Source organism: Mustela lutreola, chromosome 1, assembly GCF_030435805.1.
Source record: "Mustela lutreola isolate mMusLut2 chromosome 1, mMusLut2.pri, whole genome shotgun sequence".
NCBI lineage: Eukaryota > Metazoa > Chordata > Mammalia > Carnivora > Mustelidae > Mustela > Mustela lutreola.
In genome coordinates, this window is record NC_081290.1 from 8,847,564 (window position 1) to 8,871,336 (window position 23,773).

Sequence of the window (23,773 nt, forward strand, 5' to 3'; positions counted from 1 at the left end):
CTTTGTGAAGTGGAGATTATTCTCCCATGTTATACAAAGAAATAAATGTCTTGGATTATAGGGAACTTGTCAGAAGCCATGCAGGAAGTTACTCGCAGCAGGAATTTGATGCCCCACCCCCGCCAGTACTTCCCCTACAACTTCCGCTTAGATTGTAGTGCCTGTGTGCTCCCACAGCAGGGCACGCCTGTCCCTATGACATCATATGTCATTGCTCGTTTACTACCCTTCTCCCTGCCACGGGAACCATCTCTGATCACCTCATATTTGTATGTGCAGTGTCTGACACACAGTAGGAGTCTAATAATAAATATTTGTTGATGAAATAAAGGAAAATCCCAAAGACTACACCATAAATGCTGTGCTAAAAGAACTCTGTGACTATTCCCCTGCATTATCTCTTAAATGGTCATCATCTTCCATTCCAGATTTGGAAGCACTAAAAACTTTGGAAGTTTAGAAAACAGTCAGGATAATCGGGCCACAACCCCATGGCCAACCTTCCTTTCCTGCTTCCTAGTTCCCCCAGCTCCCTCTCCCTAGACATCACCGACAAGCACTTACATCTCCAATATTAACAGCAATCCCGGCTTGGAAGGAAGACAAAAGAGCCACTGTTGCTGATGGCTTAGGTGCTCCTCCCTGTCTGTGAATGACATCAACATCCACCGTAGGACATAGGGTGTACAGAGGTCAGAATACTGGTCTGGGATTAGAGGACTCAAATGCAAACCCTGGTTCTGTCACTTACCACTTACCAGTTGTATGACATTGAACAGATGACTCTACAAACAGTTCCTGCTTGTAAAATGGGAATTAAAATGAGATCTACTTCAAGGGCACCTGGGCGGCATAGTCAGGTAAGTATCTGATTCCTGGTTTTGGTTCAGGCCATGATCTTGGGGTCATGAGATCAAGCCCCACATTGGGCTCTGTGCTCAGCGGAGTGTCTGCTTGAGGAGTCTCCCTCCCCCTCTCCCTCTGCCCCTCCCACCTGTGCTCACTCTCTCTCTCTCTCTCTCTCTCAAATAAATAAATAAATATTTTTAAGGTAAGGTATCTACTTCATACAGTTGTTAGGGTTCCATGCATTAAAAAGTACTTTGAATGATGTTTTGTACATTGAAAACATTCAGTGGCAGTGGGGGGTGCTGGGAGCAGGAGGGCTGCCTGGCCTTAGCTCCCCATGCCCTTTCCAGCAGCAGCAAGAACAGGCATCTCTGAGGAGTCTGCCCCCACCACTGCTGCTGCCCAGCCCCACCTTCCCTGGAACAGTGTACATCTGCCAAGGAACTCACGATGCTGATGAGACAAATACATCCTGATTGACTGATTTTGTTATCAAGCTGACGCACGACATCAGTCTTTGAGACATAACTTTATGATGTTGTTTATTGCTCGCTACAATAAAATGATTTCAGTAAAGGTTACAGAAGGATCTTTTCACCGCATTCTTCTCAGAAAACGAGACCCACCGCAGGAAAGATAGGAAGCAGGGAAGTCGGTGTTCCTCTCTTTCCCCCACAACCTGGAAGCAAAAATAGTATTTAATGCAACACACGAATGTGAAATCGTATAACTTGGGTGATGGGAAGTCGTGTATATAGAAAAGTGTGAGTGGTAAGGATGTTGTGCTTCTCGTAGACCCAAAGCTGGACTACTGTGGTGGTCTAGGCCTCTCTTCCCAGACGCTGAACACCATTTGTTCCTAAAGTTTGTGTACGTGTCTTACCTAAACTGCAGAGAAGAGAGCACCTTTTACACATCGCTTTGTGAAATCACAAACATCTCGCTTTTCACTTAGGAACACACTGTTGTGGCAAGACTCTTAGGCCAGGTTACTGAGGCTTCTCTGCCCATCACCAGCTCTCTCCTCCCTGTCACTATTCACAGATTTTCATTGCCTTTCCGCTCTGGTCCAGACCGCTGAGTGCGGAAGCAGAGAGGCAGAGGACTGGGTCCCTTTGGCTCCTCGGAAAGCTGCCTGAACATCAAGAGAAGTGCTGCCACGAAACAGGCCACGCAGAGTGGTAGAGACTGAGGGATGTGGGAGGACCGAGACGGGCGCGTGAGGTACGAGGCACATGGAATGAGCTAGAAACAGACACTGAAGCACCAGAAGGGAAAAGCCCGAGTGACCACACCAGCCACATGTACATTTGGCACTTGACTCAGCGGAGATTACCTTTGTTGGGTTTTGCTTTGTGTTTCTCAAGCAGCCTGGCTTTTGGCCGCCACCTTGGGCCCCTGAGAGGGGAAAAAAAAAAGAAACAAAAACACATAGAAGAGTTTAAGTCATGATTATTTAAATTTGGAGACACATGTTGCCTTGAAATTTGGGAAGAAAAATTAAAGCAGTCCCATCTTGTAGAAGGGGAGGATTCAATGAACACCCTTTCTTCAAGTGCAGTTTATGAACTGCCGGGGACCCCATCCCTCCCTTTCCATGACCTCAATGTACATACACACTCTGGTCAATGCTAGATACTGATTAATAACCTCGAATTGCATTAAAAATATTTGTAAAAGCTAATAATTTGAACCACACACACACACACACACACACACACACACACACACACAATTCCCACAGACTAAGCACTCCCTTGGAAAAGGTAGAGGGCTATCCACCAGAATGAAGACTGGGTGTGAGTGTGCGTGTCTGTGACCAGGCAGGCAGGATACGAGGGGTCCGAGTTTGCGTGTGTGCACGCACACTGTGAGTCTGGGGTAGAGTGGGAGTTGCTGGGAATGAAAAGGTGAGAAAGGAAGCTGGAAATCAGTGAAGAGCTACTTCCAAGCAGCCTCCCTCTGGGGCTAGCATTCACCCGTACCTGAGAACCCACCACAAGCTGGCAAGAGACACCCGTCCCTGGAGTGAGAACCCTCGGGGAGCGCGTCTCCTCTCTTCCCCCTCAAGGCACGCAGCCCCCACCAATGCCTCACTTCACACACATGCATGTTCACCTGAGGGACGCTGCGGCAGGGCCCATGAAGGTGAGCCCGCCACCCCCGGAGAGATTTCGCAAACACCCTTCGTGCTCCCCCCTCTTTGGACCTGATTACTATTTCTTTTGCAAACCAGTCTGGCTATTCGTTTTATTAAACTAATGAGTGATTCAAAGAGAGTAAGAGAGTAAGGACCAAAGGTCTAATTCAAGGATAATGATCCCCATCCTCATTTAGAGGTGGTGAAGTACAGCTCGGTGTAAGCTATGTGATTAAGATGGCTGGAATCAGGACCTGGGTTCTCCTGGCATCTTTTTCATACACCGTGTGGTTACCAAGGAGACAGTGCCGAGGTCCTTCCACAGGGACATCTGCCTGGCACATCAGGCTCACGGTGCTCCCAGAGGCCTCAGAGATATTGCAGGGAGGAAGCAGGGTCCTACTGAGAGTTCGGTTGTATTTTGTGTGACCAGGAACACTGGATGAATTTCAGGGGAAAAGAAAAGGAACTACCTCTTCACGAAAGCAGGTTTCAGGGTCCTCAGCTTTGCAACATTTCGCCACCACGTCCGTGAAGTCTGAGAGCAATGGCCGCAGCACTGCTTCTGTAAGTTCAGGCCCTCGCTTCACTACATTAACAAGAAACCTGTGGCCCAGAGATGCCAGACAGAATTAATTCAAGACTCTTTCTTAAGCTCCTCTTCCCCAAAACGCTTGTCACAATTTCACATGTCTTAGGGAGCACTTGACTTAGAGGGGAGTATAAAAAGTTAAAATAGTCCACTTCAAAGGAGTCTCCAGAAGCTTTCCTGTTCAATTTGTGGGATGGATTTCACGTTAACACTCTTCAGAGGGTGAGGTCATTATAAACAAAAATGGTATAAAAAACGTGAACATAAATTACATCTTTCTTATGTGCAGTCCTGTGGGTTATGTGATTACTTTTGGTCTTTCTAGAAAATTCATTTTCAAAACAACCTCTGTTCCCTTTTCCTCAGTAGCTGAATGCTGTTTCCACTGCACCTGATACAGATACTACCTAAATCCCCCTTTGAAGTCTTACTCTTTCGCATTTATAACATTGCCTGAGAAGACAAAAGTGAAATTCTTGTCCCTTTTAGGCCTCTCATTTTTTTCAAACAGTAAGCAAGATTCTCAGGGAAAATATCTATGATATTCCCTCAAGAAAGTCCAGCTCATTATGAACTTGCCTATGAGCCTTTTTGCTGGCTTCCCTCAGTCACCTTTCCAAATCACAATGTACTGGACACTCCATGCCTAGGGAAAGAAAAGACTAGCGAGGTATTGACTTTCCAGCAACAGTCATGAAAAAGCCCTGGTGTTTTTCTGGATAGGAGAGAGTGGGCAATTTGATGGAAGTAACAGGACTAGAACACCAATATCTGATGTATTACAGTATGCCTTCTCGTTAACACATGATGTGCCTTCAGGCTGAAGAAAAAGGTGAATGGAAGAGAATGTTTATACCTGTCCTTCTTCCTTTGGAGCTCCTCATTATGAGACTGACATAAGTCTGTATGAAAGACAAATAAATCCTGAGGCGTAGATGGAGGTTTATACGTTTTATCAGCTTCCAAGCCCTCAAAGCAGGGTCTTCTGAAGGCAAAGTTGGTTTTGCAACAGTGGTCCACATCTGGGTTGATGTTCCGATTTTCATTTAGTCCGCATAACTCTCCAAGAACTAAATCCATCTGTCCCAGTGAAAGTCGGAATTTAGATAAGAGTTTAAAACTTGAATAGAGTTTTGAAATATGGTGAGAAAAACCATTAGATTGTTGTAAGATGACTGTTAACTCAGAAAAACCCACGCACTTGTAAGCATGATACTACGTACAAAGTAGAAGCTTGCGTTACAACAAAATTTCAAGCCATTGTAATGCAAGTGCTATAGGTTAATTTCTTGTTAGCACATATACACATCTGTAATTATGAGTCTTAGAGAGCTTCAAATCAGCCAACTGAAAGTGGCAGCCAAACACAGTGGCCCTTTGATTTATTCCTTTCCTAGGGTGTTCTAGGTTATCCTCCAAGATAATCTCCACTGCAGCCCTGAAGAGATACATCCAAGTTGTGATTGGGCAGAAGTATCAATTCTCTTACTGAGCAGATGGGACAAGACTGAATTTGTAACAGTAAAATTACAAAATTTCTTATATCATTCTGAAACTTTTGCGCTAACAATTTACAAATAACAAATTAGTAATAAGAAGTAAGAGGAGTGCCTGGGTGGTTCAGTCCGTTGAGGTTGAGCGTCTGACTCTTGATTTTTTTTTTTAAGATATTTATTTATTTATTTATTTGACAGAGATCACAAGTAGGCAGAGAGGCAGGCAGAGATAGAGGGGGAAGCAGGCTCCCTGCCGAACTGAGAGCCCGACACGGGGCTCAATCCCAGGACCCTGGGACCATGTCCTGAGATGAAGGCAGATGCTTAACCCACTGAGCCACCCAGGTGCCCCCTGACTCTAGATTTTGACTCAGGTCGTGGCCTCTGGGTTTTGAGATCAAGCCATGCATCAGGCTCGATGCTCAGCCTGCTGCTCCCTCTCTTTCTGCTCCTTCCCTTGCTCTCTCGCTCTCTTTCTCTCCTCATCTCTCTGTCTCTCAAAAATTAAAATAATAATAATAATAATAATAAATAATAATAATAATAAATAATTTTCTTGGAGAACCCCCAAGAAAATATTTAATACATTCTCCTTTGCTTTTTAGGATTGCGACGCAGTGAGGCCCTTAAAAAACTTTGACATTCCTGCTCAACAATGTTGAAAACCATGAAGAAAGGCATGTAACTGCCTAATTGCTATAGATCAATGAGTACAGTACAGCAGATGTCTTTTTTTTTTTTTTTTAAGGAATAGTTAGGTACATGGGCCATGCTCACCAAATTGTCAACACAGGCAAACTCTTCACTCAGTGTGCAGCAGGTGGCCAGAGCTGTCACCATTTCCTTGCCAAGAAAGGTCAGTTCTTCAGTGGAGAGCTGGGGAGCTATCTTTGTGAGTTTGATAAGGTAGCTGAAAGAACATTTGTCTGTTTGGTTCTAAACAAACACAGATACCCATTTTCCCTTGTCTAACTACTTGAAACCCTAACTCTTCAAGGCTAGGCACAACCAAGGTAAGGACAACGTGAACCTCGGCTTTCTTATAAAATAGCGGAGAACTGTCTCTTCACTCCCTATTTCCCCACACCCTGTCTCCTAGATTCTGCATTTTTGGTTCCCTCCTAATTTCCTGGTAATCTCAGAAATTTTCAAATTTGCTCATCCTGTCTTACCTGGGAGCATAGGAACTCCTGGACTAGGATGTAAAATATCTTGGTTAGTATGTAAAATTCTGCTTGAAATCCCCTGCATAGTAAATAATATTTTAAAGGGAGAATTTAATTAATAGATCCATGTTGGAAAATGATAATCTAAGGTGAAGGAAATTTATATCTTTAATGGGCTGAGTTTGAGTTCTCAGCAAACAGCCAGATTGCAGAAACAGTTATTTTTTAAGCTCTGTTTTGTTTCAAAGACGTTTGGTTTAAACACACACTATATTACCCTGGTAATTCATTAAGAAAATCCAGAATAAACTGTGTATCACTCATGAATGCTCACAAGAGCACTAAAAACCAAATATTAACATGTTAAATAAATCCAAAATTATTTCTATAAGCTCAATAAGTTGGGTCTAAAATCTGGGCAAACCATCTTTTCCTTGGGAAATTGCAAAGACCTGAAGTTTGCTCTTTCCCCCACCTTCCTAAATGGGGCAGAATCCAGGGAGTCTGGTGAGGTATTGACAAAAGCAAGTCCAAGTGAAAACTAAAACATTAGAGAATCAATTTTCTGGAATCTTGTATTGCTTTTATTTCTAGCCTCATTCTATGACAGCTTGATGTACATTCTTGACTTTTGTGTTTTTATTCTTTCCCAGTTGATGGATTTGCCCATAACTAAAAGGCTGAGCTGATTTTTTGACACTTTGTGGCACTGTTTATCTTACTTATCCTCATCACAAGTGTTAACCAACTTGAACAAGCAACTTACTAGTATTTCAAGTCATCTTTCCCCAAATTCTGGAAATGCTCACATTCTCGCTGCACTATCTTGAGGCTTTTCTCAGTTGTTTCATTGAATTTGTATTCCTAAAAACAAGAACAATCATATTTATGAACATTTTCTCTAAAACTTAATCATAAGCTTCATGTCAACTTATCAAATAGCTTTTATTTGTATAGTAGTTTGAAACTATCATATATATTGTTTACTAAATGGAGAGTAGTTTTCTTTATGAGTTAAGAATTTAAATCTTTTTGGGGCGCCTGGGTGGCTCAGTGGGTTAAGCCGCTGCTTCGGCTCGGGTCATGATCTCAGGGTCTTGGGATCGAGTCCCACATAGGGCTCTCTGCTCGGCAGGGAGCCTGCTTCCCTCTCTTTCTCTCGCTGCCTGCCTCTCCATCTACTTGTGATTTCTCTCTGTCAAATAAATAAATAAAATCTTAAAAAAAAAAGAATTTAAATCTTTTCAACTGTAAATGTAGAGATGGCTTTTATTAATTGAACTCCAAATTTTTCATTATGATCCTGTACATTTTTTAGAGCTTTCCAGCTTGCAAAGTGTAACTCAAATCTTATGCTGACAATGATCACATCTGATAATCACTTTCATGAGGCCAGAGTAGTCTCTCATCTTTACATACAGGAAATCAGCATTATGAACTCAAATATCTTGCCTAGAATGACCCAGCTAGTCGATATTGCTACAGAACCTTTTAAATCATATTTATCTTTATTTCATGTCTTCTTTTCCATCATTTAGAATTGGAACTTAAAACCCCCAATAATTGTCTTCAAATATTTGACAAACTCTATCTCCTCAGCATAAAATTGGATGTCTACTGGGCGGCAACCAGAAATAAAACTACATACCAGTGAATGGGTGTGTAGGACATACTGCACCTCCATATAAAAAGAGAATTCTCTAGCACTGTGATTCATTTAAGGGTCAGGAACAGATAGTGGTAGAGCTAGTCTGAAAGTCAAGTTCTCTTGCTTCATTGCTCAAATATGAATGGGTGTAAACTGACTTTTATGGTAAGTGGAAGCAATTTTTTAAATAAAGCAAAAGCAATACATATCAAAGGAATGGGAAACAAATCAGAAATGTCAAACAATTAATTTATCTAATACATTAGGAATGCTTATGAGTTGACACTAAAACACACTAAATTCAACAGGAAAATGGACAATGGGCACGACAACTTTTCACAAGAAATTTATAACTACAATAGCTAAAATCACATGGGAAAAACCTATGTTAATTATGGCTATTTCTCAGTGACAGTATCAAAGCTTTCATTTTTATCTTTATAACTTCTGATACTTTCCTAATCATCTTTGGCAATCATTTATTACTTTTACAATCATTAAAAAAAACTATATGGTTTAATAAAATGCAGAGTACATAAATAAGGATCTAAATGTAAAATATTGAATCGGAAGACTTCTTTTTGCATCAACACACAGAATTAGTAGTTCAAAACATTGTGCAGAAACCTAACACATTATCAGTCTTCCCAATGATCAGCCTGCACCGAATTTGAGTACATTCAAATGGGTCAATTACATTTCCTACTCCTTAGACTAGAGTAAAACTTTGACGTCAGTTATGAAGTGTTTGTTGTTAGGCTTTGGTTTGTCCTGTTCTGTGAGCCCAGAACGGTGAAACCTACTGCATGGCGGTAACAGTCGGGAGGGTTTTCTGTGCGGCAACACTCCTTCAGAAGATTCTCATACACCCCAGCAATTCTTAAAAGCTCCGGTACAGACAGTTCCAGATGTGTCCTTGAGTATTCATAAAGAAACCTGCGATGTGTACAAGGTTTCTTGCATTAGACCTTAGAGAAAGAACAAAATATCAAATCTTGCTATCTCTTAAGCTAATCTGATATAACACTGAGTCTACTTTCAAACGCTAATTTCCTCCTCCTGTTTGCTCAGGGAGTGATTTCAGAGGATATTTTGACTACAGGACATCATTTTACAAAGGTTCTCTTCTGTAGTATATTTTAAACCAACTGTGCCTTTACTTGAGAGGATAGAATGATGAGTTATTCTGAGTTAATTATTGGGAAGATTTATGTGTAAAACATCAGAAATAGTATATCATGCCACCAATACTTGAGAAAATACATAGCAGGTTTAATTTTGTTGGGAACTGCATTCAAACCTCCAACTTGAAATGGTGGAAATATAGCTTGCTCCCCACTCCAGGACCATCTTGGGGAGAGACTGGGAAGCAGTTCTGCCTGGAACTTCATCCCATCACTTCTCAAATATGGGAGTCACCACCCCTGGAGCTCCAAGTCATTGGCAGTGGTTTCCATGGCCTCAGTGAGAAGCTCCAAGGATACAGGCTGTGTGATTTGGGGAGAAATGAGAAATCAAGTGGAAAGAGGCTAACACTTATTGAGCCCTTAGTAGGTGCTAGCACTGGATCGAGCTCTGGGGCATAAGAGATAAAGAAATGCTCCCTACCCTCTGAAAACACTTTTCTCTTTAACTGCACTTAGTCCTCAAGATCAGTACTAATTTTTAGCTCAAGAAAGAAAGTCTCAGACTGGGGAAGCACCTTGCTATTAATGGGAAGTGTAATATGTGAACCCAGGTCTAGTAGGATGCTTACTTCCTTCTTCTCTAAACCAAGCTGACTCTCTTTGCAGGAGAGGGGTATCTTCTCTACGCACCAAGCTGTGCTCTTTCAATCGCCTTCATAATAAGATCTTATGGGGGTTCCTGGGTGGCTCAGTTGGCTAAGCATCAGACTTTGGTGGGGATCCTTGTTCAGCAGAGAGTCTGCTACTCCCTCTCCCTCTGCCCCAAGCCCTGCTCACTCTCTTTCTCACTCTGTCTTTCTCTCAAATAAATAAATAAGATCTTTTTTTTTTTTTAAATCTTATTACCCATCCATTCAAAATAAGTTGTAATACCTCACAAAATTTCTCAATTCCAGGGAACTCTGCATCCCTTTTTGGTTCGCAGGCTTTGATTCTCTAATCGGTGTTTCTGACATTGTCTCTTCTACTTCCCCACCTGCCGTCTCAATCCTATTTGTGTGATATATTCCCAGACCCTAACACAACTGCATTTACCCTTCAGAGAATCAAGGGCTATTCTTAAAATCTGATATAAGCCATGGACCTTTCTACAGGAATAGAATAAAATTAAAAAAAAAAAAAACTGCCAACAAAAATTCCTAGAAGTGTACCCTAGCCTGGAAGTTCCATTGTGATTGTGTATCAAGTGCACCATTATGATCTTGTGTCAAATGCTACACCTGAAAACTCTGTCTCTGGCTCAGAATGCTCCGGGTTGCTCTGTGATTTCTCCTCAAACACTATGTTGTAACATGATGGTGATGATGATGATGACGATGGTGATGATGGTTTATAAAAAAATTGCTTCCATTCGGTGAGCACATGTGCCAGATAGAAGTGAGACATGCTACCTCTAACATTTTGTTCAGTTTGAGTTAATAACCCCAACTCATGAGAAACAATAGGACACAGTGGCTGGGTTCTAAGAGCAAGAGTCTGGAGCCAGGCAGCTCGCGTCCGAATCCTGGCCCCACCACATATTATCGGTGTCACTTGGGAGCAAGTTACTTAACTTCTGCATTTCCATCCCCTTACCTGTAAAATGAGGACAATAAAAGCATCCCAACAACAGAGGGTTGTTTCAAAAATTAAATTGGTTAGTAGATGAAAAGCATTTAACATTTGGTAAATTTTCCCTAATCTCCATCCTCCAGAGCTCCAGGTTCACATACAAAATTGTCTCATGATACTTGGGACCACATGGATGGAGCTGGAGGGTATTGTGTCAAATGAAATAAGTCAGACTGAGAAAGACAAATACCATATGATTCCACTCATAAGTGGAATCTAAAAAAAGAAAAAAAAGGACTACAAACAAATGAATAAACAAAAAGTGGAATTAGACGTATAAATACACAGGACAAACTGATGGCTGTTGGAGTCAGGAGGGATGAGCAAAATAAGTGAAGGGGAGTGGGAGCTACAGGCTTCCAGTTATGGAATGAATCTGTCATGAGAATCAAAGGCACAGCACAGGGAATCTAGTGAACGGTATTGTAATAACGGTGTGCGGGATCCGAGGACAGCTACACTTGGTGACGAGCCTCGCATAATGTGTAAACTTGTCAAACCACTACGGTGTACACCTGAAACTAATGTAACATTGTGTGTCAACTATACTCAAGTAAACAGAAACTGTTTCACAGCCTTCCCAGTTGCTTACTTTCTGTGTACCTCAAAGTCAGTGTCATCAGATCCAAACATATTCTCTTTCCCACAAAACCTTCAACCCATACTTCCCATCTCATTGAATCTGAAAACTACTTACCCAACCACCTAAGCCCCAAACTGGGATTCATTCCAGATGAAGTTTCTAAAAGACAAAAGTGATTTTGTCCTTCCTTATTCTTCAGGGAAAGCCCTTCAGTGGCATCCTGTCACTTAGCACGCCTGCATGATCTGGCCGCATGTACCTCTCACTACCCTCCTCTCTCACTGCAAATACCCCACACAAAGTCACAAACTCACCAAGTGGTTTTATACTTCTATCCATGATCTCCCCCTTCTGTCTAGATTACCAAAATGTCTTTAAACACCTCTTCCCTATCAAGCCTTTCCAGGTTTCCCAGGTAGAACTGACCACTTCCTCCTCTGTCTTTACGTTATGGATTACACAGTGCTCTCAGAAATAAAAGGACGTGCCGTGCACTCATTTATTTATAAGTCTGTCTCTTCCCCCATAGCATTCCCTGTTGATGAAAGCTTACTGTGGATAAAAGCCCTGTCTAACCTCATATAGTGCCTGGATTAGGTTTCATTACCAATAAGCTTGGAATGAATGAATATTCTTATATGAATTTTATGTATGATGATTAACTTGTTCTAGTGACCCAACCAGGTCTCAAATCCTGTCCCTTTGGCTCCAAGTCCACTAGATTTCCTTGAACAGCTGTGGAGTGGCCTACCATGGCATTTCAGCCTACAAATTCCTAGACCAGACCTCCTCTGGTCAAATCCTTACTCAGCCAGCTTTTAGCTGTGACCCTTCAACAAGCGACTTAGCTGTTCTGTACCTTCATTTACTTATCTGAAACAATGGGGGACCTCACACTGGTGTCACGTGACTGTTGTGAGAACTCAAACAGATCATCCACATTGAGTATCGAGCCTATTGTCTGGCACATATCAAGTACTCAATAAATGTTAGCCATCCCAGGAATCACACAGTTGCATCTCCTTAAAATCAGTTGAAAATACCAGAGTCTATAACCATCATTTTTTAAAATTATGTGGTACCCAATGATTTGAATGGTTCCCCATTCCTTCCACCCAAATTAGCCAAAATAGGTCAAATCATAAGTTTCTGTTTGCCTTAGAAATTTCAGTATAGATTTATGTTACTCAGCCATGAAGATCGTTTGATTAGCATCTCGCTCTTCACACACATTTTCGCTTTCAGTAAATTTCGCTTCTCTTAGAGCTAAGTCCTCTGGTCTATTGTCTTTATTTGAGGCAATGATGCACTCGCCACGCTCTGGTATTTTTTTTTCGCAGCACTCTTTGATTTTGCTGGAGATGGAATCTTGTTTGGAGCAAATATGGCTCATAACCTTGCTCTGTATGACAGAAGAATGAAAAATTACTTTATTCTCATCATTCCTTCAGGGCTGGATTTTCCTTCATAATGAAATGATTGCATACACAACCAACTGTGAACCTCACATCTGGATTTGCATCAACACGCAAAATTATTCATCAGATAATAGGAAAGTAGTATTTAAATTTTGTCTTAATGTAATACACATGAAGTTTTCACAGGAAGGCAAGTTTTATTGCTGAAGATTTTAAATGATATAATAATGAAAACAGACTCTCCTATAAATTCCCATTTTATTGTTAAACATTAATCTTTTAAATACTTCACTCCTAATACCTTGATATATTGGCATTTTAAATTCTGTGTTATTTCTTTCCTTTTAAATGAAGACCACCAAAGACATGTGACTAGAACATCTATAATCCTAGATGTCTTTTCTCATGCCCTGGAACTATATGGCCAAGTACATAGCAGAAACTCAATAAGTATTTCCTAAGTGAATAACTACTCATAAGTGAATGACAAAATGATTAACAAATGGACTATCAGAGCAACTACCAGATGGTGACTCACAAACATAAGAAGCTATCCTACTCAGTTACCATTTCCCCATGGTTATTATTAATCTGAAGCTGTTCAAGTTGCGAAATGATATACAAAACAAAAACCCTTACTGTATCCTCTCTCTCGCTCTTCAGCCTAATTCTGACCTCCATGGCAAATGGTGGGAATTAGGGAGAAGGTGAAGTTTTCTTATTTACACATTAGTTGGATAATTTTGTAAAAGCTGATCTGCCCCCTCATCTCTTCTGCAGACTCCCCGGTATGAGTCTGCACATTTTCCTCCTTCCGGTTCCACTTTCACATGTACTATGTTGAGTTTCAGAAAACACTAAGCTATTCCAGGCCTCTCTGACTTCACCTAAGCTGGTCTGCCTCTTCTTCTGGTGAACACTGAGGATGAAAGATGGGATAAAGCTCTGGGTTGAAGCAAAAAACGGGATGTGGTGTGTTGCACCACGTTTCCAACAGACCAGATAGAACCAAGAAGACAATCCTTGCAAATAGATAAACATTTTACTGAAGGCCATCACTCTTCTGGGAAGCACATCTCTTTAATGTCTGGAATTCACTTCTGTTTTGAACAAACTACAATTTAATAACTCTTATTTCTCCATGAGGGCATTATAAAGAGATATCAAGGTCATCATACGATCTCTTAGTTTCAGCTCTGAGCTTCACAGAAAAATCCTCCATTATATTCTAATTCAGTATATAACATTTAATATTATAAAACACACATTTCCATAGCCAAACAATACAAAAATACTGAGTGAGATTGTTTTTAGTTGAAGTCCGATTAAGGACAAAATAATCTTTGGGGACATCTGTTGTCCACTGCTTGAAATAAAATGTATATCTCTTCATATTCTAAAAATCAAATTAACATACAGATTTGCTGTGAATTTAAAAAAGTAAAACTAATTAAAAGTCACTAAGAAAAAGTCTCATTTCAACTAAGAAGGCAAGATTTTTCTCATTTCTGTTTAAAGATTTACTTATTAATTTATTTAACAGCCGCAGGGAGAGAAAGAGAGGGAGAGAGAGAGAGCAGGAGGAGGGAAGAGAGAGAGGGAGATAAGCAGACTCCTTGCTGAGTGGGGAGCCTGGGGCAGGGCTTGATCCCAGGACTCCAAGGTTGTGACCTGAGCCGAAATTAAGAGTTGAAAGCTTAACTGACTGAGCCACCCAGGCACCCCAGAAGGTGAGATATTTTTAATGAAATTGTGTTACTTTTGTGTGCATGAACAACTTAAAGTAAGTCGATGATATATTTACCAGTATATGCCCTTAGAAAATCACTTTAAGGAATAATGTAAGAGTTATTTTAAATTAACATCTCCACTTACTTGACAGGACTGCTCTGAAATTGCTTGAGGAAACTCAGAGAAAGCAGTTCTTAAAAATATGATGGTAAAAATTGTTCTCTGAGTTTTACTACTTAATGCTGAATATCTCTAAAAGAAGATGTGCAATAGTAAAGAAAACTTCAATCTGCCTTAAGTGATTCTTAATTCCTAAAGTTTTATGGCAAGTACATTTAACCGTGTAAAATAAAATCTGTTGAGCAATCTCACAATAATCCCATGTAGAAAAAACCCTCAAAGTTTTATTTGAGCTTATTTGTTAATATTTTATTTTTTATTTTATTTATTTTATGTTATCATTTAACAATATATTAACATTCTTTCTTAAGATGTATTTATTTATTTGAGACAGAAAGCAGGGGAAAGGGGCAGTGGAAGAGGGAAAGAGAGACTCCTCAAGCAGAACCCTGCTGATCAGGAAGCCCAAAGCTGGATGGCAGGAGGTAAGGGGGGGTAAATCCCTGGACCCTGAGACCATGATCTGAGCCTCTGAACTGACTGAGCCACCCAAGCATCCCTTATCAGCATTCTTGTTTTGTGTGGTAAATGAAGTAGCCACATATCAGGGCAACTTCAGAATTTAAAAAAAAAAAAAAAAATGGCTCCCCCAAATCACCATCTGCACTTGGCTCCAGAAAATATTTACCCTGTCACGGATACACTGTACGGCATCCCCTTCACAGCATCCATGGTAGTTGGAAGAAACATCTTCTAGGAGGGAGATAAGTTCCTTAAATTCAATCTTGGGAAACTTTTGACTAAGTATAGCAACATTTCTGGAAAAAGAATTGACAAACCACTAAAACAACTCGAACAGCAAGTAAGGGAAGGGGGACTTCTTTGCTGGTAAAATATGAACAGCTGCAGTGAGAATTGGAACCCTTGTTTTATTCACAGATATCTGTACCAAAGAGCTGTTCATGTGTGGCACAGCCTGCAGGATCACTCAGCAACTCTGAGGCTGATATTTTGAGTCCTAGACCAAGAGCAGGATAAAAAGTCCTGAGATATATATTTGCCTCCATAATTTCTTAGAGCAAAACACACTTGTCAGGATCACAGCTTCCTGCTGTGAGCCCATGGCAGAGATAGATAACCCATCCCAGAACTCTTTCCTGTTGATCTATTTGAGATCCCGGAGTTTTTCTCAAAGCATTGCAATTATAGCACCATTACTAATTGGTCAAGATGAGCACTGGAGATAAAATGTATCCTTTTAAAGTTGTCTCCGAGTCATTAAAGTCAAAGACTGGGGGTACATCCCATCGAAAGCACTTGGAGATTTTAAAACTCTCGTTGGGAACTCCCAGACCAATTCAGATTCCCAATGAATCAAAGAATATCTCAGAAGTAACCCTCTTTCTCCCTAGAGTCTCTCCACCTCCCAAGTCTTCTCTCATTCGGATCTAATGTCCTGGTTCTAGGTCACCCATGTGGACTGAGAATTCCCTCAACACCCGTGGAGAAGAATAAAAATGAAAATCATCCACAATTGTACAAAAATGGGACACAGAGGAGAAAATATAAGCAAAGACAAGATTCATATTAAAACTCACATCAATCCTAAAACTTGTGGTCCAAACTTCATAAATGCCCCACAAACATTTTTTTGAAAAGAAGATGATGCTTTTAAATATTGTATGACAGGTTCTGCCTGAAGGAGAAAAAGAAAATTCCATTAAAGCAAAAACAAAATCCCACTATTCTCTTATTTCTTAACTATATCTTAATCAAATTTTCAAAATTAGCTCAGAAACAGAAAAATCTATGGAATTTTTATCCTAATACATTTATATATCAAAAGACACATGCATTTGTGGCACATGATAAAGTTAGGCCTGCCTTCCTGATGACTGAATTATGCTCGGTAGGAAGGTAAGTGATACAGTGTGCTGTGAGTTTGTCCATCTCTAATGGGATGATTAAATTTTATGGATGGCCGAAAGAGTTTGTCCAGAATAAAAGATAAATGTCATTTTTAGCCGAGATATTCACTCACTAGGGCTCTCTTCCAATTTACAAGGAAGACGATGCTAGAAGAAAAACCCTGGAAATAGGCGATTGTCTTTCGAGGGTTTCAATTATTAAGAAATTCAGACCAGCAGCAGGTGGACAAAGGGTTGACAACACCTGTGAGTGTGGCAAGAAACTGGCTGATAAATGGCAAACCTCCCTTTGCTATAATTTGAGTTTAACTAAGGACCCACAGTGTGGGGTGACTCCTCGTCGTTTTAATGAAATAAATGCAAGACTCACGTTTGTCCGAAAGCAATTAGCTTTGTCTTGTGCTTCACAACAAGTTTTAGTCATCTCCTCAAAACGGGCAGCAACAGTGAGAAGCGTAGGAGCGAAAACAAAGGGGCTCCTTCTGGAAACTTCATAGACGTAACTAGAAAAGAAGAAAGAGGGAAGGAGTGTTTTAAAGCAGGAAAGACATTTTTTTTAAAAATGGTAGACAAGGAGTGGGAAGCAAAGGGAAGGGAATGGACAGACGGGAAAAGACGAGAAGATCGAGTTAAAAAACCGAAAGAGGAAGGACTTCCATATAAGGAGGAAGAGGAAGCCTTCAATATAAGGCAGCATTATCCACTCGCTAGTAAAAGTTTTGCCAGTTAAGTTGCCAACCCCCAAATCAGAGTGATGATTAGAGTTTCCATCCGGAACACTGAACTAGGGCTGCGACCATACAGTCTGGAGCTTTCCCTACCACATTCAAAGAATAGCTACCTGTGCACATGCCATCTGAGATTCGGGGACTTGATTGACTTATGTTCAAATCCACTTGTAATTTAAGTTTCAGTGAGCACACCAGCTTTCCAGAAAAAGTCTCTGCTTCTGTAATTACTGCACCATTCCAAACAGATTCTTTATAGACTCCCATTGATTTAATGTTTACCGTCAGTAAAAGTTGTACCTTCCCTTTGGGAAAAGTAGATCATTTCCTCTAGGAACAATCTGGCACCATGCGCACACTCTGTTCTAGGGCTTACCGCATTCGAAAAATATGCATCTTTATTGAAAGGAACTGGAAAGTAGATTTCATATCTTATTCATGTTTATATCCTCAACACTGAACACAGAATGTGACCCACAATGCACACTGAATGAATTAATCCATCAATGAAACTAGCTATGTTCCTTTGGAAGAGATACTGGACTCGGCCTAAGAATAATTTTTCAGTTAGGCAATTCTACTGCTAAAAGAAAACTTACTTGTTTAGAAAAGATTCTCTGTTATTTTTATAAGTCTGGCATTTCTCTTCAGGATCCAGGGTAGGGAGAGGAGGCAGAAATCCTACATCAGCTTTCTTATTATGGAAGAAACAAAGTTTTCTTTCCAAGTCAACCTTACTGCAGCAGTGTGAAAAATTATGTTTTTGTGGCAGTCCCTCCAGAGCACATATATTTTCCAATAAAACATCATTCTGGACAATGGAAAAGTAAAAGACATCTTTTATTCATTGTAAAGTTTTTCAGCCTTCTGGGATGACACAGTGACTACAATGAGTGATGAGTGTCACCCTTCAGGAGAGAGATTCCAATTTCCCCAGTATTACCAATAAAGCATTGTTACCCACACCTGTGACAACCATCCCACCCTTTGGGGAACTTTTTCTACCCCATCCTGGCTCCCTTTAATCTCTTACCCCTTCTTTGCTACCTACATTTCTCTTATATGACAGCTTTTTCCCTTTTCTCTCAAGGTGAGAAGGTCAGAGTGTGACTGTGTTGGTAAAGTATTAGCAGTAGTGTTTCGTAATAGTCTTCTAGAAATGCAGATAGTGGGGTACCTGGGGGGCTCAGTCCATGAAGCATCTGCTTTTGGTTCAGGTCATGAACCCAGAGTTCCAGGATCTAGCCCCATGTTGGGCTCCCTGCTCAGCTAAGAGTCTACTTCTTCCTCTACCTACTCCCGCTCTCCCTCTCTCTCTCAAATAAATAAATAAAATCTTAAAAAAAAATTAAAATGCAGATGGTGACTCTATTTGGTAGTGGCTCAGAAAAGGGGATGTGATCTTTGAGACAGGCAGCTAAGCAGGACACCTCTGTACCTCTGTGCACGTTGTCAGGCTATTGGCTGCCTCCCTGCCTGTACACCCATGGCGTGGACTGCAACCTCATAGTCAGTTCCTCCTGTGCACCATGGTACAGAATTGCATCTCTCCAAGGAAAGTGTCTTATCTTAAATCCCAAAGCCAGGAAAAAAAAAAAAAGTGGGGGCATAGAGCATCTCTTTCTTTTAATATTTCAATCCAAAAATTCTCTGTGTAACAAATAAGCTTATTTGTTTAAAAAATGCAAACAATTTACTTACAGCTGATTTGGAACACATTAGGAGAGTCCTGTCACCCAAGCATTTATCTCGATATTCCTTCATGGCGTTTACCAACACTTCTACTTCTTCAAAGGAGGCCTCCTGAATATGTTGAGCGAATACGATGATAGTGCTACAAGAGTCCACACAGAGTACACGATGACCACCTGTAGAATTTCCACTTCGGTCCAACAAAAACTCATAGAAACATTCACTTGCTGACCAGATTCAGGAAATTATCAAAGTGTGAGGGCTACAAATTTTACAGTCTCTTGACAATTTAGATGCCTCATCTGAATTTTATGAGTGATACTGTATTTACTTTTTTTTCTATTTATTTATTTTTTAAATTTATTTTTTTATTTATTTTCAACATAACAGTATTCATTATTTTTGCACCACACCCAGTGCTCCATGCAATCCGTGCCCTCTCTAATACCCACCACCTGGTACCCCGACCTCCCACCCCCCACCCCTTCAAAACCCTCAGATTGTTTTTCAGAGTCCATAGTCTCTCATGGTTCACCTCCCCTTCCAATAAATACAGCTATTCTTTAATGGAATTACTTTTGAGAAGCATTAACATTTCTGGAATATATCAGAGAAGATCATGTAAACACTATCGTCATCAGAAATAGTTTAAGGAAACTCACATATATCCAACATTCTCCTCTATAAATTTCTGGGTGATACTGACATCATCTGAAAAGCAAAGATATATAGGTTATTATGTATCCTGGTATTTGAGGATTTTCCCACCAAATAACCATACGTGATGTCTACATTTACAAAGTATAAAATAGAAAACTAACTGTAGAAAGTAATTTGGCATACTTAGCAAGGAGAGAAGTCCTATGAACCAAATTTGAGATCTTAATCATAGCTTACTATGTACTCAAGAGATATTCATTAAGTTGAGTTGGCTTGAATTAGTCTCAAACAGGCCAGACTCCAGATTTGTCATTGATGGCTCCCCAGTAAAAATGTCAAGTCCAAGCACCATTTTCATACTAAGTACTTATCATGTATGACTAGGAAAGAAGTATGAAGATTAACCGAGACATGATGCACTGTTACTACAGGGTCCAACAAGAGATGCCATCATGTGCTAGTAGTCAGTATAGTTTATAGCGTTAGTTAGACACAGATATCTAGATAATCTCTGGTCTAGGCTAAAATCACTGATTCCCTGCCAAGGAGCATATATTAATCAAAGCACACTTATATTTGTCCACATAGACTACTTTTATGGAGTCTCTACTTTTGCAAGGTTTTGTGCTAGACAATATGAGACAATCAGTGATAATTAAGACATCTTCTAAATATTCTCATAGTGCAAGATACTTGTGAACATGACTATAATTAAATTTAGAATGTACATGACATTCTGAAGGAATATGGGTAAGTTTATAACAGGTATGCTTTATGATGCTTGGATGAGAAACCAGAAAAGGATTATAGCAAGAGTAACATAGGAGTTGAGTCTGAAAAAATGTACAAGATTTCAGCCAGTAGAGAAATAAGGAGGTTCATCTCTTTGTGTGGAGAGAATAATGTGAGAGAAATTACAAAGGTAAGAAATCTTGGGATGTATTTAGAGAAAGTCAATTAATCCACTTTCATGAGAGAGTGGGTCATAAAGAAGAGTGGAAACTAGGATAGAAGGGGCTTGGATCCATATTTGGGGGGTCTTTCATATAAAGCCCAGGAGTTTGGGCTTCAATTAGAAGCTATGAAGAGCCACTGAAAATGTTTATATATAATATTAATATGGTTATTTCTTTTTTTAATTGAAAATCATTAACATACAGTGTTATATTAATTTCAGGCGATTGAAATTGAATTGAATTGAAATTGATTTGACAATTCTATATGTTACTGTGCTCGCCACAATAAATAGAGTCACCATCAGTCACCCATACAGCATTATTACCATATTATTGACTATATTCTTATGTTGTGCTTTTCATCTCCATGACTTATTTATTTTATGACTGAAGTTTGTACCTCTTAATCCCTTTTATTTATTTCACTCATTCCTTCACCCACATCTCTTTGGCAACCACCAGTTTGTTCTCTGTATTTATGAATCTGGGTTTTTTGTTTGTTTATTTTTGTATTTTACATTCTACATTAAATTGAAATCATATGGGGTTTGTCTTTCTCAGTCGGACTAATTTCACATAGCAAAATACCCTCAAGGTCCATCCATGTTATCACAAATGGCAAGATCTCATTATTTTTCATGGCTGAGTAATTCTCCATGAATAAACACCACATCTTTATGCATTCCTCTATTGATGGATACGTGAGTTGCTTTTATATTTTGGCCATTGCAAATAATTTTGCAATAAATATAGGGATACATATATCTCTTCAAATTAGTATTTCATTTTCCTTGGGTAAATACCCAGTAGTGGCATTACTGGATCATATAGTATTTTAAATTTTTCAAGGAACCTCCATACACTGTTTTCCACAGTGACTGTGCCAATTTATATACCCACTGATAATGTATCAGTGTTTATTTTTATCCATATCCTCGCCAACACTTACTATTTCTTATCTAATTCATATGCAACCACGAAAGACCCTGAATAGCCAAAGCAATCTTGAGAAAGAAGAACAACTGGACATATCACAAACCAGATTTCAAGATATACTACAAAGTTGTGGTAATCAAAATAGTGTGGTACTGGCACAAAACAGACATACAGATCAATGGAACAGAATTGAAAGCCCAAAAATAAACCCACGTTTATATGGTCACATATAATACGTGACAAAGAAGGCAATAATATACAATAGGGAAAAGAAAGTCTCTTCAATAAATGGTGTTGGGAAAACTGGACACTACATACAAAAGAATGAAACTGGACCTCTTTCTAACATCACACACAAAAGTAAACTCAAATGGAATAAATATCCAAGCTATAAAATCCCTAGAAGAAAACATAGGCAGTAATCTCTCTGACATCAGTCTTAGTAACATTTTTCTAGCTATATCTCTGAAGGCAAGGGAAGCAACAACAAAAATAAACTATTGAGACTATATCAAAATAATAACTTTTATACAGAGAAGTAAACCATGAACAAGATTAAAAGGCAGCCTACTGAACGGGAGAAGCTACTTGCAAATGACGTATTCAGTAAGGAGTTAATATCCAAAATACATAAAGAGCTTATACAACTCAATACCATAAAACTCCCTTGCAGTCCAAGTAAAAAAATGGGCAGTGAATCTGCATAGACATTTTTCCAAAGAAGACATACAGATGGCAACAGATGCATGAAAAGATTTCCAACATCATTAGTCATCAGGGAAACACAAATCAAAAACACAAGGAGGGATCACCTAATATGATTATTTCTATATGCTAAGAAATACTGGCCAGGTAGTGGTATATCTAATATGCAGTGAATTAGAACTAGACACAGTGCCTGGCAAAGAGAAAGTGACAAGAACTATTTGCCAAATAGATGGGTGAGAGAATGAATGGTTGGATAGGGAAAAAAAGCCCATTAGGGGACTTTTGCAATTGTTTTCTTAAGAAATCAGCAAGACACAAATTTTGTTAGGAGTAATGGAAATGTAAAAGAAAGCATAGATAAAAAATATATTGAAGAGACAAAAATCTACAGGGTTTTTGAAGAAGTCATTACAAGGGGCAAAGAAGAAGAATTCAAAAAATGACCATTCTTTCAGCCCTGTGACTGGTCTCACTAGCAGGCACTGTGGGGTATGAAATTAAGTCAGACCCAGATCACATCTTCAGGGCACTGAGATGTTTATGGAACTTTTGTGCAAGTTACCAAAAAGTCCTTTATTCATGCCAGAGCAATTACAAAAGGACACCTCCTCTACACAACCGAAGTTCAAAATATTCTTCCTTTGGGAAGAAAACATATATAATTTTTCTTCCCTAGGCTGACACTGTCTTGGCCAGATTTATCAGTATGTACAAACTTCAGGATATCTATAAAATATATAAATATTTTGATATTTATATGTAATATAAAAGGGTCTTGCATAGGTTTTTACCACCTAGTTGGAAGACACGTTGGACAACCAAAGAATATAGAACAATCCCAACTCATATCTTGTGTCCCATTGTTAACATACACTAAATACATTTGTAAGAAATACTAGTATTCTCAAATCCAAATTATATATCCCAGCAACACTTTCTATACTGCCATAAAGCTGGTGACCATGTGCTGGGTGGGATAACCACTATCTCTGTCCATAGATCGGTAACATGACCATGAAAATACAAAATTTGGAAAGGTTAGTTCAGGATATGTGACCAGTATATATAAGCTCATGAGAGGGGGGGAAAGTGAAAAATTAAATGGAAATAAAGCAAGGTTAAAAAATAAGAAATTACCCCAACCTAGACATTCCTTAACTAATACACAAGTAAATTTCTTACCTACATCTTGAGGCTGTGTGGGTAGGGTTAGGGATTCAGGCACAAAGAACAGGAAAATAACAAAACCTGTAAGTTTTAACTGTTTCATTTTTTTTTTTTTTAGAAATCACATTCACAAAAGAAAGTAATGTAACTGAGGAAGATCAAGTTTTTATATTATTCTTTGACACTATTAGTAAAAAAGTAACCTGTTTAACCTATTTCTCATATACCTCACGTTGGATTTTTATTTGATCATCTGCAGATTTTTTTTGCTAATTATTAACTAAGAAAAAAATTATCTCTGTGTTTTACTGGAAAAATCTATTGAGCTAGAAAAAAAAGTCCACAGGTTAAGTATGCACAATACCTAATCAAATAGACAACCCCACCAAAAAAAAAAATCTTAAAACTTTGCAAATACTAAAGTAAAAGGGACTAGAACAAATAATTCACCAAAGAG

The 23,773-nt window shown here is 39.4% G+C and overlaps 1 protein-coding gene across 1 annotated transcript; it reads right to left on the minus strand.

Annotated features, from left to right (window-relative positions):
- Positions 1-1,365: 1,365 nt before the first annotated feature.
- On the minus strand, positions 1,366-23,473 carry AFM (afamin). Its single transcript, XM_059159348.1, has 15 exons — positions 23,332-23,473; positions 19,552-19,600; positions 18,899-19,031; positions 17,797-18,008; positions 16,840-16,972; positions 16,140-16,237; positions 15,230-15,359; positions 12,460-12,674; positions 8,695-8,827; positions 7,010-7,107; positions 5,855-5,987; positions 4,438-4,661; positions 3,463-3,595; positions 2,186-2,247; positions 1,366-1,528 (listed from the first exon to the last, which is right to left on the minus strand). Exons 1-14 carry the CDS (start codon positions 23,417-23,419, stop codon positions 2,212-2,214), a joined length of 1,815 nt encoding a protein of 604 aa, XP_059015331.1. The 5' UTR covers positions 23,420-23,473; the 3' UTR covers positions 1,366-1,528; positions 2,186-2,211.
- Positions 23,474-23,773: the final 300 nt, after the last annotated feature.

Excerpts from the sequence above, each read along its gene's own strand:
- AFM (XM_059159348.1), bottom strand. The coding sequence starts at position 23,419 with ATGAAACAGTTAAAACTTACAGGTTTTGTTATTTTCCTGTTCTTTGTG. Across the intron at positions 5,988-7,009 it reads AAAGATGACTTGAAATACTA|CTACCTTATCAAACTCACAA; the intron begins GTAAGTTGCTTG and ends ATGTTCTTTCAG. Across the intron at positions 2,248-3,462 it reads AAACCTGCTTTCGTGAAGAG|GGGCCCAAGGTGGCGGCCAA; the intron begins GTAGTTCCTTTT and ends TTCCCCTCTCAG.